Source organism: Saccostrea echinata, unplaced genomic scaffold (genome assembly GCF_033153115.1).
Source record: "Saccostrea echinata isolate AGI-Se365-2 ecotype Australia unplaced genomic scaffold, CSIRO_AGI_Sech_v1 ptg000012l, whole genome shotgun sequence".
NCBI classification, from domain to species: domain Eukaryota; kingdom Metazoa; phylum Mollusca; class Bivalvia; order Ostreida; family Ostreidae; genus Saccostrea; species Saccostrea echinata.
This window is the reverse complement of record NW_026889761.1, coordinates 7,592,378-7,605,192: the sequence shown is the minus strand read 5'-3', so window position 1 is coordinate 7,605,192 and position 12,815 is coordinate 7,592,378. Positions and strand designations below refer to the sequence as shown.

Sequence of the window (12,815 nt, the reverse complement as noted above, 5' to 3'; positions counted from 1 at the left end):
CTACTGCGACACGGGACCTCGGTTTATACGGTTTCATCCGAAGGACCGGTCTCCACGTCCCACAGAGGGATTCGAACCAGCGACGTAAGGATCAACTCCTTACTTCGCGACTCTAGAGCAGACGCTCTAACCACTGCGCCACACGGGCGACTAAAATAAGTCGGTATTGTGGGGTTCGTTGTTGAACTGTTTGATTAACCAGGCGAAAAAGATCACTAAGCTTTTATTTTAAAAATCCGATTTTCAAGATGGACATACACGTAGTTATTAATATTGTCATGACTGAATGTGCATGAAAATGTACGTGCATCATGCGGAAACGTCCACAATATCCCAAGTATTCATATTACGAATTTTAGAAGTATCAAAATAAATGCAGTGTTGTTAGCCTATAGCAAATATAAATAAACATATTTCTGAACTAAATTGTATATTGTGTAACTATATATATTAATATTCTAGATTTAGATATATTATTTTTTAAATAAATATTACATGAAATATTGCCATTTTACGCTAAATTTAAAATTGAAGATATTTATGTAAATATTTTATTCTAAAGAATCAAAACTGAATTAAGTGTGTTTATTTAATTGGATAAATCACAGTTGTGAATATCAGTTCATAAATATGTGTTTTTATGCTGTTGAATTTAGAACCGGTTTCATGATCAAAATTCCACGACCCGGCTCACTTTTCAACGGACTAGGGTCTAAATTCAACACCTTTGGTCTCATTATTCAACGTTGAAAAATGACCCCCCGGGTCAATTTTTAACCCGGGTCAAAATTCAACCTTACACCGGCACTAGAAGTGAAATCACGGGTCTTTTGGGTGAGACCTTAAAATCCCAGGTCCCGTGTCATAGTAGGCGTTGGCACGATAAAGATCTCTCACTGCTCAATAGCCCTGATTGTCGAGGTCTAAATTTGAAGCCCTTCACCGGAATATGGTAACTTCTCTATATGAGTGAAAAATTTTCGAATGAGACAACAATTTACAATCAATCAAATAATCAATAGCAATATAGGTCGAGTTGATACTTATGTACTCAATGTTTCACTACGTTTAAGATATTGAACTTTGGTGTGTAATCAGGAATAATTGGAGAGTTCAAAATTCAAGAACATATCAATTATAGTTAAGTAATATTTCCATATACAATAATTAATAAACTGATTACACGATAGAAATACTGTGAAAAATTTGTCCATTTAAATTGTAGATTGCAAATCTTTCTTTATCACTTTTCCAAGTCTTTCCCAAAACACCGACTGTCCAGGAGTACCTTCAGGGTATTCAATATAATATCCCTTTTTAATGAAATCACGAGCTTTCTGTGGGTATTTTGACTTGCATACATCTGGCATCAGAATTAAAAACACAAAATTTAATGTTTTTCTCGCTTGAACTCCTTCCATCCTGGCCATATTTAACTCGTAGTCCTACCAGTCAGATTCCAGAAAATTCCTGGAGACAACACAAATTGTTCTTTTACTTCTACTTATGTAATCCATTATATTACTTGCGTGATCGCCGCATGGTACCATGTCTCTGTGTAGTATTGCCAGTCTGATACTATTTTCACACTTTCCTTCAAGGTTGGGTATCAGTTCGTTCTTAACAAATGCTAAATCTTTAACGGAGTACGAAATGTAAGCATCATATTCGAAATCTCCTCCACTAGAACTTGATCTTAGTGGACGATACCCTCTTAGCTTTTTGCTTGCCATGTACCGTATGTAACGTATTCTCCAACGGTTTCTATAAATCAAGTAACATATAATAATAGTTAACGCCAAAGTACACCCAGTCGAACCACAAACGTACCAGATTATGTACGATTTGCAATTTTCATTCAATATGCCAACATATTCCTGAAGATTTTGAACACGTAGTAAGTCATCCAAGCACATATAGCTGTAGAAATCTTTGAAGTGGGAAGAAAATGTAACGATCCAATTTAGAAAGTCAATGTTTTCACAAGTGCATGAAAGACGATTGTTTGTTAAATCCACAGTCAGATTTCCAGTCTCGAATAGGGTATAAAGATTTGCCATATCAGCGGAACTTAGTTTAGCTAGGCGATTATCTGAAAGATCTAGAAATGATAGATTTCTAAAATGATCAATCTTTACATCCCATTTATAAAGGCGGTTTCCCTCAAGTGATAAGTTTATAATATTGCTGACATTTTTGAATATCTGGGCTGGCAGATGTTCAATTCCATTGTTTGATAGATCTAAAAACTTAAGATCGTGTTGCTTTCTGAATATCAAACCTTGAGAATCCAAAGATAAACTTTTTGCAAGGCTATTGCCTCTAAATTTTAATGATTTAACATGAGAGAAGTGAGATAGAAAATCTGTAGAAATGTTATAGCAAAAGTTTTGAGACAAATCAATTTCTTTAATGGATTCAAGACCGTAAATTGGCCCAGTCCACTGATACCAAATATTGTTCTGAAAATGAATCTTTCTAAGGGAGGATCCGTTTAACCTGAATTCGCCTAGATTTCCAAACAAACGGCTTGATGACCAGTCCAGTACCTCAAGTTTTGGGGGTAAAAAGAAAGATATGACTGATCGAGGTCTTTTCTGATTTTCGTCCTTATTTGTATCTACATGATTTTGGCCCAAAGAAAATGTGGTTAATTCCTGCTCTTTTCTTGGAGAGGAGCAGAAAATCGTGTCATCATTTTCGTAACAATTCTGAAATAGTTTTTCAATTAAACTTCGTTACTTTAATTGCAAACTCATATTCAGTTCCTTCAACTCTGTTAGCAAGCTATATTCGAATGAGTACATTCCTAATGATAACCTATTATTTGCTAAAGACAATTTATGGAGACTTTGAGGGAGGCCACTTAATACACCTCGATTTCCTGCCAAACTTAAATCTTCTAAATAAGTGTTCGAGAGATATGCCAGATGATTCTGACGTAGACGAGTCCCAGGTCCCATGTAACATCTTATATTGTCCAAATGAAGTTTTTTTTATTTTGGTATTCTCTAGATTAAATGTTACATTTCGTAAACTTTCAAAACCTAGTTCTTTGTTATGCGATAGGTACAGTTCTACCAAATTTTCAAGAATTCCAAAAGTCCCATGTTCAATGTATTTAATCATACACGCAGAAAGATCTAAAACTTGCAGAAACTTAAAGTATTGAAAGGTTGATTTTCCAATATGCTTTATGTAGCAGAACCCTTTTATTCCAGAAAGATCCAAAGTATGCAACTTCCTTAACTGGGAAAATTGTTTTCCAAAAATTGTTCCTCTGGGAGAATCAATGCGAAGAACTTCTAGTTCTCTCAATTCTGCAAAAACTGTATCATTAATACACCCCTCATCTGAGTTGTTCTTTAAATTCAACTGACGCAACGACACCAAGGATGAAAATAAGCTCTCAAAATAATTTGAATTTGAAAGCTTAATGTGATTCCTTTCCAAATTAAGAAGCCGCAAGTTAGCCAGACGATGGAATGGTTTTTGACTGAAATTGGTGATGTTATTTCCTGAGAGGTCCAATTCCACTATTTTACTTGGTTCTATGTGTATTATTTCGGCTGTCATGTTATTTGAAGCATTACCATTTTCACATAATTTAGGTATGACTTGTAATCCACGGTGAGAACAATCAACCTTCACAAATTCATTTTCGAAACAATATGTACATCTTAAATTTGTCGCTGTATTATAAATAAAAATTGCCCCTCCTTCAAAGTTTATGTATACGATCAATACACAAAAAACCACAATGTGCTTCTCGGACATGAAGTCTTGCGCCATGACACTAGAATTAATAAAATATCATAAAGGAATCATACAGCTTTAACTCCAGAACACTGTCACTAGTTTTGTATAGCAATATTACAACGACAAATCAGCATTTAATGGCGTTATAGACTCAGTTGAAATTAATTATGATGATGAGAAATCAAATGGGATTAGTTTAGAGACGGAAACAAATGGTTTTGATGATCCAAACAAATTAAGAAAACCATCGACTTGCTTTTTATTCTCAAATTAAATACATTTGATGAAAGACAGGATCTTTAAATATCAATTATAACTTATTAATCTTTCGTTGAAAGAAATCAACAAATAAGTACCAATAAAGTGATAGATGACAAAAATAAATGACACATGTGAAAACTTTAGAGTTTCTTGGAGTTGTTAGGGACTTGCTATATTGTAGGGAAAAAGTTGATGATAGCAAACAGTGATGAATCTCAGAAATCCTGTACAATTCTTGAACAGGGCAAAAACAGGATCCCTTGAAAACAAAAGATCTAAAGGTGGGATCAGATGCCTCAGAGGAATAAGCTTCCCCTGTCAATCGGTCTCACCCGCGTGAGCCCTCCGTATTGATCAGGTGAACGGAGTAGTCCGTAGTTAAAATTGTGTAAAGCAATGGTCTAACAACTGATAAAAAACATCAGAGGAATATATACATATATTTCTTTAAAAAGATGCCTAATGATTTGTGAGACACTGTTTAATTTAATCAGTTTCAAGTGTATAATACATGTATATATTTGTACATGTATTTTCATGCAGAGGTTGCATGATGTCATTTGGGTCCATTTCACATCTTTATAGCGTAGTTATGGTGTCACAAGTTTTGTGTAGTATATACTTGTGCCTCTTTATTATGTTTCTATGATAGCCAATAGAATTCATATTTAATTAAAGATGCGGGTATTTTTATAATTACCAAACGATCCACTTTCAACAGTGAATGTTGTATATTGTTACATAGAGACCGTTCCTTGAGTTGGACTGGATACAATCTAATTAAAATTAGATGTTCCGAATCCGCTATCGCTTCTCAAACATCTAACAACATCCCATTCGGGGTCACGTCAGAGAGACCTTTCGATTATGAATTGAGAAGCGATAGCGGATTCGGAACATCTAATTTTAATTAGATTGAAGTTTGAGAAGCGATAGCGGATTCGGAACATCTAATTTTAATTAGATTGGACTGGATACTGGATCGGACAATAAGAATGTATGACCGAAATTAATCATGCTCAGACGCAAATTACTGAGGGCATGGAAAGTTTGACGTGTCAAAAATTTGGGGGTTTTGTACATGATTGTCACAGAAATAATTTAACTATTAGATATAATTAATTGAAATAAAGTTTACTGTCATTACGTATGTCATTTTCAATTCATTCATACGATGTGAATAAAAGTAATATTTTTGGACAGATTAAAATCGCTATATAATGTTGGAACAAAACAGTTTGCCCATTTAAGCCAAATAAAACGAAGAGCCTATTGAATAATATATTTTTTAAAAAAACACTTCATAAAAATGTTTGAAGAATCGATTATTATTTGAATTCAGTGAAAAAAACCTAAGAACAAGTCTTTTTACTGAACAAATTCAGACCGATCGGTGATGGGTTGAACCACTGTGTCATTTTCTATGTCACGGTTAAGTTTGCATTTTTTAATCTCCAGCTTAAGGATCGATTCTGATCTGATTTCTGATTAGATAAAATATTAAGTATACTAGTGCGCGCATTAACGTCTTTTATATTACTAGTATATGTTAGGATTTTAAAATTTATCTTTTCTTTCTTCTTCTTCTTATTATTATATGCAATTTTTTCTCAGAAATCGTTAATAACTTATTTAGTCCACACTTGGAACAATCAAAGTCCTAAAAGATTTTCTGAACAAAACAAAGTTTTTAGAATATACTAAATAAATATGATTTTCTAAACAAATTTATATTTTGTTAACTTTCGTACGTTTTCAATCTATAACAAAACTGAGTTTTAAAAAATCATTTCTTTCTCTCTATTAAACAGTCATTTTTTGTATCATTTTTTGTATCTTCATTTGTGACTTCATCACCATTATTATCTATGAATAAGAAAAAAAATCATTATTCCTTAAAAAGAATTTAAGAACATTAGAGGAACGATCCTGCGTTATTCGTTCTGTTTACAGGTTCCACTGTGTATTTAATGTATAAATAATTTAACGAATTTCTTGTAAATCATTTCAAATATAGCTCGTACATGTAAGTTAAGCAGAAAAAACACAAGCCTGACAAATTAAAAATGTATAGTTATATTTTGTCGGTCTCTAGCACGAAAAAAGAGGGGTTTTAAGTGTCAGTTAATCATAAAACATAGTACACCTCGAACACACGCTGGTATATTCATACTATTCGCACGCTTGATAGACGCTCAGCCTTCTCATTCTAATAGTACAATGACCTACATAGCCGTAATGGTGAAGCCGGGATTTCACAATGAAATATACAATTTTGTTTAATTGATATAATGTATATATTGAAAGTCTCCCAAAAAATCTTTTTTTATGAATGAATTGAATATATTTTATTGACAAAGAGTCAAAAGGATTAGACACAAGTTCAAAAACTTAAATAGTCTTCTCCTAATACAACATTTTGTAAAATTGCCAAAATAAAATACATGTATATATATTGTCTACTTCATATACATAGTAATAGAAGGAAAATAAGATCTTTAAATGTACATGCAAATATAGATTTACTATGGTAAAAAATTAAGGTTTTTATTTATTTATTTTTTTTTTTTTTTTTTTTTTTTTTTTTGAAAAACGACCACATTCATTTAGAAAAGTCTGAATAATCTTAAAAAGTTCAGCATTTTGTTCAATAGTAAGAGAATCATCACCCCATGTCATTAAATGTACATCTATATTAAACATATAAATTATTAAATGACAGTAGCTTATTCATTTAGGAACTCCTTGCATTTGCATAATTTTTACAAGCAAAAGACAGATGGTATGCATCCTCAAGTAGTCCACATGAACAATTTGGACTAGTTATTAAGTTACATGGATATAAGTCAGAGATTAAAATACAATGGTGTCTTAATCTTGTATGAATTATGTTCAAAAACTTTTTTCCGTATAAAAAATATTTCTGAGGTTTTACAATATTGTTGTGCAGACAGTTCTTAAAAATTTTAATAGAAGTTGTCTCCCTTGCTTTAAGACAAAAGGAATTCCACTTTCTGAAAGTATCAGGAATAAATTTATTCAATAATTCTAATCTGTATTTTGGCAAAGAATAGTTTAAGGAATTCCTAGTAGTATATCCTGAAATATTGCCTCTTGTGTCAGGTACTAAATTTTGTATATGGTACTAAATTATTGTGCATTTTATACATTGTTATAAGCTTATTATGAATATCAATACAGGCTATGCTTGAAGACATTAGCTATAATATAACAATTTTCTGATTTGAAAAGGTAAAATTCTGCTTTTTAAAAGGGACGAGAGAGCAGTGTTATGAAGATTCATTCTTTACATGGTACACTATGAATATTTTTGGAAATTACTCCCTCAAGCGCTTGTCTGCAATTGCTGAAATTGACATGATTGTACATGTGAATTTTCGTAGATTTTGAAAAAAGATCATTTCATACTTGTTTGTTTCAAATTGTATGCATCCAGTCTGACTTAAAATGGTTTAGAAAAATAAAAATGCAATGTAATGAATTTTTTTCAAGGCAATTCAAAATGTATTTGCTATATTAAAAAATGAGGTGGAAGAGCTAATGTGGTTTTATGTTCCTAGAAAACTTAAATTTTCTGAATCAACATCTAGTGCAATCTAGCTTTAGTGACATGTACTTATTAGTGTTTCTTGCTTCCTACTTGAAATTTAGTAATGCCCAATCCTTGGATTTTAATTAGATGTTTTAGATCTTTTTTTTATTTGTTACCTTCAACATTAAAAGAATCCGATAAAGACCTACTTGTTTTCATCTGGACGTTGTATTCTATATGAATATTAATATGCAAAAATTAATTTTAGCATTTGTTGGGGAGTTTTTTTTAGAGAGCAGAAACGATTGCAATTTGCAATTTTTAATAAAATTACATTTCTCTTAGTCATAACAGTTGCCTTTTTGTGATTAGGGAACATACTTCAAATCTTAGCATCTTTTTTCTTGTAAGTCTGAAAAACACTCCTTGGGATATAAAAAGCCTTCATCTAATAGTTTTCTTTTCCTAAGGCACGCCGTATTTTCAATACATGTTTCTAGTAGACATGCATAAAATCTTTTAGAAATATGGTTCTGGGGAATATTGAGCTTAAAAATCCTGTATTTATCAAGTGATAAGTAAGCAATCTTGACAAATCGTTATTGAAAGGATAGGAGTAATGAACTTCGTGTATTTGTGAAAATTCTAAATCATTGTTAAAATATGGCTGTAATAATGTAATTATTGTGCTACAGCATTTGTTTATTTTCAATTATCCTTAATTTCTTTCTTTATTGACTTTCTACAGTTTCTTCAACTATTTTATTTCTCCTCATTTGTGATAGACTGCATTCTAATTTTTTTTTCTTTACAAAAAGCTAATATTTCATATCTATTGTAATCAATTCCTATCCATTTTTTAACCATTTTTAATGAATTTAATGATTTATCTTTAATTGAATTCCATAAAAATACATTTACATAAAAAGCTGGAATTTTAATGATGTAATCTAAATGACAGAGGTAAGCAACATGTCTTTTTGTATTTCTTTTCTCAAAGATTCCCAAAATACCCTATTCCCAAGGGGATCATCCGGGTACTCTATGAAACAACCTTTCTTGATGAAGTCACGTGCTTTCCTTGGATACTTAGACTGACAAACATCTGGCATAAGGATTAAATACACAAACTTCAACGTCTTCCTTGAACTGATGCCTTCCATTCTGGCCATGTTTAACTCGTAGTCCTGCCAGTCAGACACTAGATAGTCTTTGGAGACCACACACAGAGTTCGCTTACTTCGGCTGATATAGTCCATTATATTTGTGGCGTGGTCCCCACATGGTTCCATATCCCTCTGCATTATTGCTAGTCTTATATCGGACTGCTCTTCAATGTTGGGGATCATTTCGTTTTTCACAAAAGATAAATCTTTAATAGCATATGAAACATAAGCATCAAATTCGAAATCGCCACTGCAGCATGACTGAAGTCGATGATATCCACGAAGTTTTTTATTGGCAATATATTTTAGGTACCGTATTTTCCATCGGTTGCTATAAATTAGATAGCTAGTTGTTAAGCTGATTAATAAAGTGCAAGAAATGGAGCCAACGATGTACCATATTAGATAAGATTTACAATTTTTAATCAACATATCTAGAGATTGCTGAAGGGGAGATGAATCTTCCAAGCATGTGTAGTTATCAATGTCTTTAAAATGGGACTTATATGATGTCAACCATAATAAAAAATTGATGTTTTTGCAAGTGCAGGAAAGCCGGTTGTTTGCCAAGTCTACTGTTATATTTTGATTTCCTTTATTGAACAGATACTCAAGATGTTGTATGGCTGTTGATTCAAAGCTTGTCAGACGATTATCGGAAAGATCCAGAAAGGTTAAGTTCCACATATGGTCGATTTTGACATCCCACTTGTATAATCTGTTTCCACTTATTATCAGAATATTTATGTTTGAAGCGTTCGCAAATATATCGCTATGCAGATTATCAATACTATTGATTGATAAATCTAATACTTCCAAATATAACTGATTTTTAAATGTCTGTCCTGAGTAATCGAGAGATAAACTTTTGCCAAGATAGTTCCCTGACATGTTTAAGATTCTGATATTAGAGAAGTACGTCAAAAATTCTGTAGATATGTTGTTGCAAAAGTTCATCGAAAAATCTACTGTTGTGACGTTTTCAAATCCATAAAGAGGACCAATCCATTTGTACCAAATATTGTTCTGCATGTAGATGGATCTCAAAGACTTTGCCTTTATTCCAAACCGCAATAAACTTCCATATAAGCGACTTGATTCCCAATGCAGTACCTCAAGTTTAGGTGGGAAAATAAATGAAATTATCAAACCTGAGTTCTTTTCGAATCTTTCACTTTTTAAAAATGAATTTGAAACATATTCCGTAGAACAAATAAGCTTGTCTTGATTTTCGTTGCAGGATTGAAATATCTTAGATATGATGCTAGGCGGATTTAACTGGTGGCTAAGATCTATTTCTTTCAAACTAGTGAGTAAACTGTACTCAAATGAATACATCCCTGTTGAAAGTCTGTTATATGCTAATGAAAGTTTCTCCAGGGTTTTCGGTAAGCCTTTCAGAACACCCATTTCCATCCATTCCAGTCTATTTCCGGCCAAGTTTAAATCTTCAAGAGAGGTCTGTGTGAGTTCTGACAGGTGCTCTCGGCAAAGGGTTGTTCCCGGTCCCATGAAACACCGAATGTTGTCCAAATGTAGTCTTTCAATTTTGGTGTATTTCAGATTAAATGTTATGTTTTGTAATACTTGAAAACCTAGTTCTTGATTATAGGATAGATATAATTCCGTCAGATTTTGAAACAAGCTAAAAGTGCCCTTGTCGATATATTTGATCATACACGAAGAAAGGTCTAGAACCTTCAAATATAACAAATTCTCAAATGTTGTATTTTTAATGTGTCTTAAGTCACACTTTCCTGTTCTTCCAGAAAGATCAAGTGTATGCAATGACTTCAAAAATGCGAAAGAGTCTCCGAACTCATTTTCACTGGAAGCATCCATCCTGAGCACTTCTAAGCTTAGCAACTCTGCAAACACCATACTATTTACAAATCCATTGTACTTGAGATTCAGTTGACGCAACGATACCAAAGGCGAAAACAAGCTTTCGTTGAAACTTGAAAAATTAATTTTGTTGTTTTTTAAATTCAAAACTTGAAGGTTGAACAAGCAATGAAACGGGTCCTGCACGATACGATTAATAACATTGTTAGACAAATCAAGATTTACTATTTCACTTGGGGGAATGGTAAGATCGACCTCCGGAGTGTTGTTGTTACAAAAATCCGGAATGGAATGCATTTGGAGACCAGAACAGTTCACACTTAGTCCGTCTGTTTCCACTGTATACCTACACTTTGTTTGCTTATGAATAGCAACTACCTTGTCTATAGCGTTCAAACATAACATAAAAATAATTCCAGTGAGGGTTTCCATCTCCAAAAAAGAAGAATATGTGCGAGTATAGTTTACAGTTAATAAATCATCGTGTGAATATTACATGACTTTAATAGGCATTGAAACATGAAGGAAGTAGAGGAGGACTTTAATCAAACATATAAATCAAGATCTATAAGTGTTTAGTCAGTACGGTGTTGTATACAATTTCAGAAATACATGGACCTGTATTATGTTTATTGTTTGTTCTATTTACTTCCTTAATATAATTATCAAGTGAATCGTTAATACTCTAAACGAGTTCAAATTGTGGGAACACACAAAACGAGTGTGAGGCCCAGTGCAGTTGGTGACAAATTCCCGAAATAAAAGGTGTCAAATTAATTTTACATGTACATGTATGTTTATAAAGTTTGGCATTCATTAGAAATGACAATACAATGAATTTGGGAAGTGTTCACTTAAAAAAAAAGAAGAAACCGTTATCTATTCCAATAAAACATAGCATTTCAAAAAAAAAAACCTGATCTGGTCCGTCGCATGTTTCTCCTCTCCCCTTACAATATCGTGTAAATTATTGATTAAATTTTGTACAATTTGAAGTTATCATTTTTAATGATAATCGTCTTATTTTCTTACACTAAATGAAGGAAAGGAGTATTCTACTTAAGTATAGTAGTGTGGTCCCTTTTTACACCCTTGGTTTACCGGTTAAATATTAGCATACGGTATTTTGTTTGTTTTCATTGTGTATAACGAAGTATTTCTAATTAAAACATTGCGTATTTATAATGAATAATCAAACATATCCAAAAATACAAGCGTATTTTTAACACCTATCACACTAAAAAATGCCGGAACATTTTCCCCCGATCAGACTACGGTTTCTCTATTACATCGAAATGGGCGGAGACATTTAGATTAGATACTATAAAAAGAAGATCTTGGTATGATATTTTTTTTCAAAGACGAATAATATGTTCAAGATTCACAATCAACTACAAATACAATTTTCTATTAACAAAACTTTGGCAATAAAAGCTATAACAAGATGAACCAAACAAGTCCATGCTGATCGATATAAAACTGAGTACGTTTCAACTGAGAACTAGCACGTTTACTGGGGGCATTTACCCGTAACGATACAAATCCACGTGGCTTGTTATGATTCTAAACAGGTCATAAAGAGGTTAATCGCATGTAAATGAAGTCAGCGAAGAGATTCAAAATCGCAATACTTTTAATTAGAAAACATAGAGCACAAGGTTGTTCAACAAAGATATTTTCACTCAACCTTTACACATATAATATACACATTATATTTCAAACTCGACTCTGAACAAACCTGTGCTCGGTGTTTACGAAAGCTTTGAAGTGTGTACCTGTCGCTGATTTCTTTTGATATTCATGAAAATCAAAGGACCCTACCTTCAACGCGCAGCTTCGTATGCTGCCTATATCTATTGTTTGACATTTTTAGATGATGATTCAAATAATAAAGACATTAGTTAACAATAAAATTTAATTTTTAAAAATGTTAAAGAATGTTCGAAATTTGACGAGCAACCGGGGACCACAGATAAGCCTTATTGAGACTTGTTCTTTATAAGGAATGAATCTAACAGTTACCCAATTTATACGGTATAAAATGGCTTGGAACAGTTAACGCTTTTCATCAAGTACGTGCTTCGCAGTTTATCAGGCGTGAACTGCCACAACCCTTACTTCGTAAAGATTTTTGTAGATCATTTTTGGAGAAAATTAACTTTATTATGTACATTCGTTCGTAAAAAAAAAAAAATAATAATAATAATAAAAATCAATTAAAACAAACCGCT

At 32.5% G+C, this 12,815-nt stretch overlaps 1 protein-coding gene across 1 annotated transcript; it reads right to left on the bottom strand.

The window, feature by feature from the left end:
- Window positions 1-1,214: 1,214 nt before the first annotated feature.
- Window positions 1,215-11,016, bottom strand: LOC133185750 (toll-like receptor 4). Its single transcript, XM_061321049.1, has 3 exons — window positions 8,546-11,016; window positions 1,526-1,764; window positions 1,215-1,363 (listed from the first exon to the last, which is right to left on the bottom strand). The coding sequence occupies exons 1-3, from the start codon at window positions 11,014-11,016 to the stop codon at window positions 1,215-1,217; spliced, it is 2,859 nt and encodes a 952-aa protein (XP_061177033.1).
- Window positions 11,017-12,815: the final 1,799 nt, after the last annotated feature.

What these genes read in the sequence shown, in the direction of transcription:
- LOC133185750 (XM_061321049.1), bottom strand. Translation starts at nt 11,016, where the DNA reads ATGGAAACCCTCACTGGAATTATTTTTATGTTATGTTTGAACGCTATA. An exon ending in AAAGAAATACAAAAAGACAT is followed by an intron (nt 1,765 to 8,545) that starts GTTGCTTACCTC and finishes CTTGATTTATAG; the next exon opens with AAACCGTTGGAGAATACGTT. An exon ending in ACCATGCGGCGATCACGCAA is followed by an intron (nt 1,364 to 1,525) that starts GTAATATAATGG and finishes TTCTGATGCCAG; the next exon opens with ATGTATGCAAGTCAAAATAC.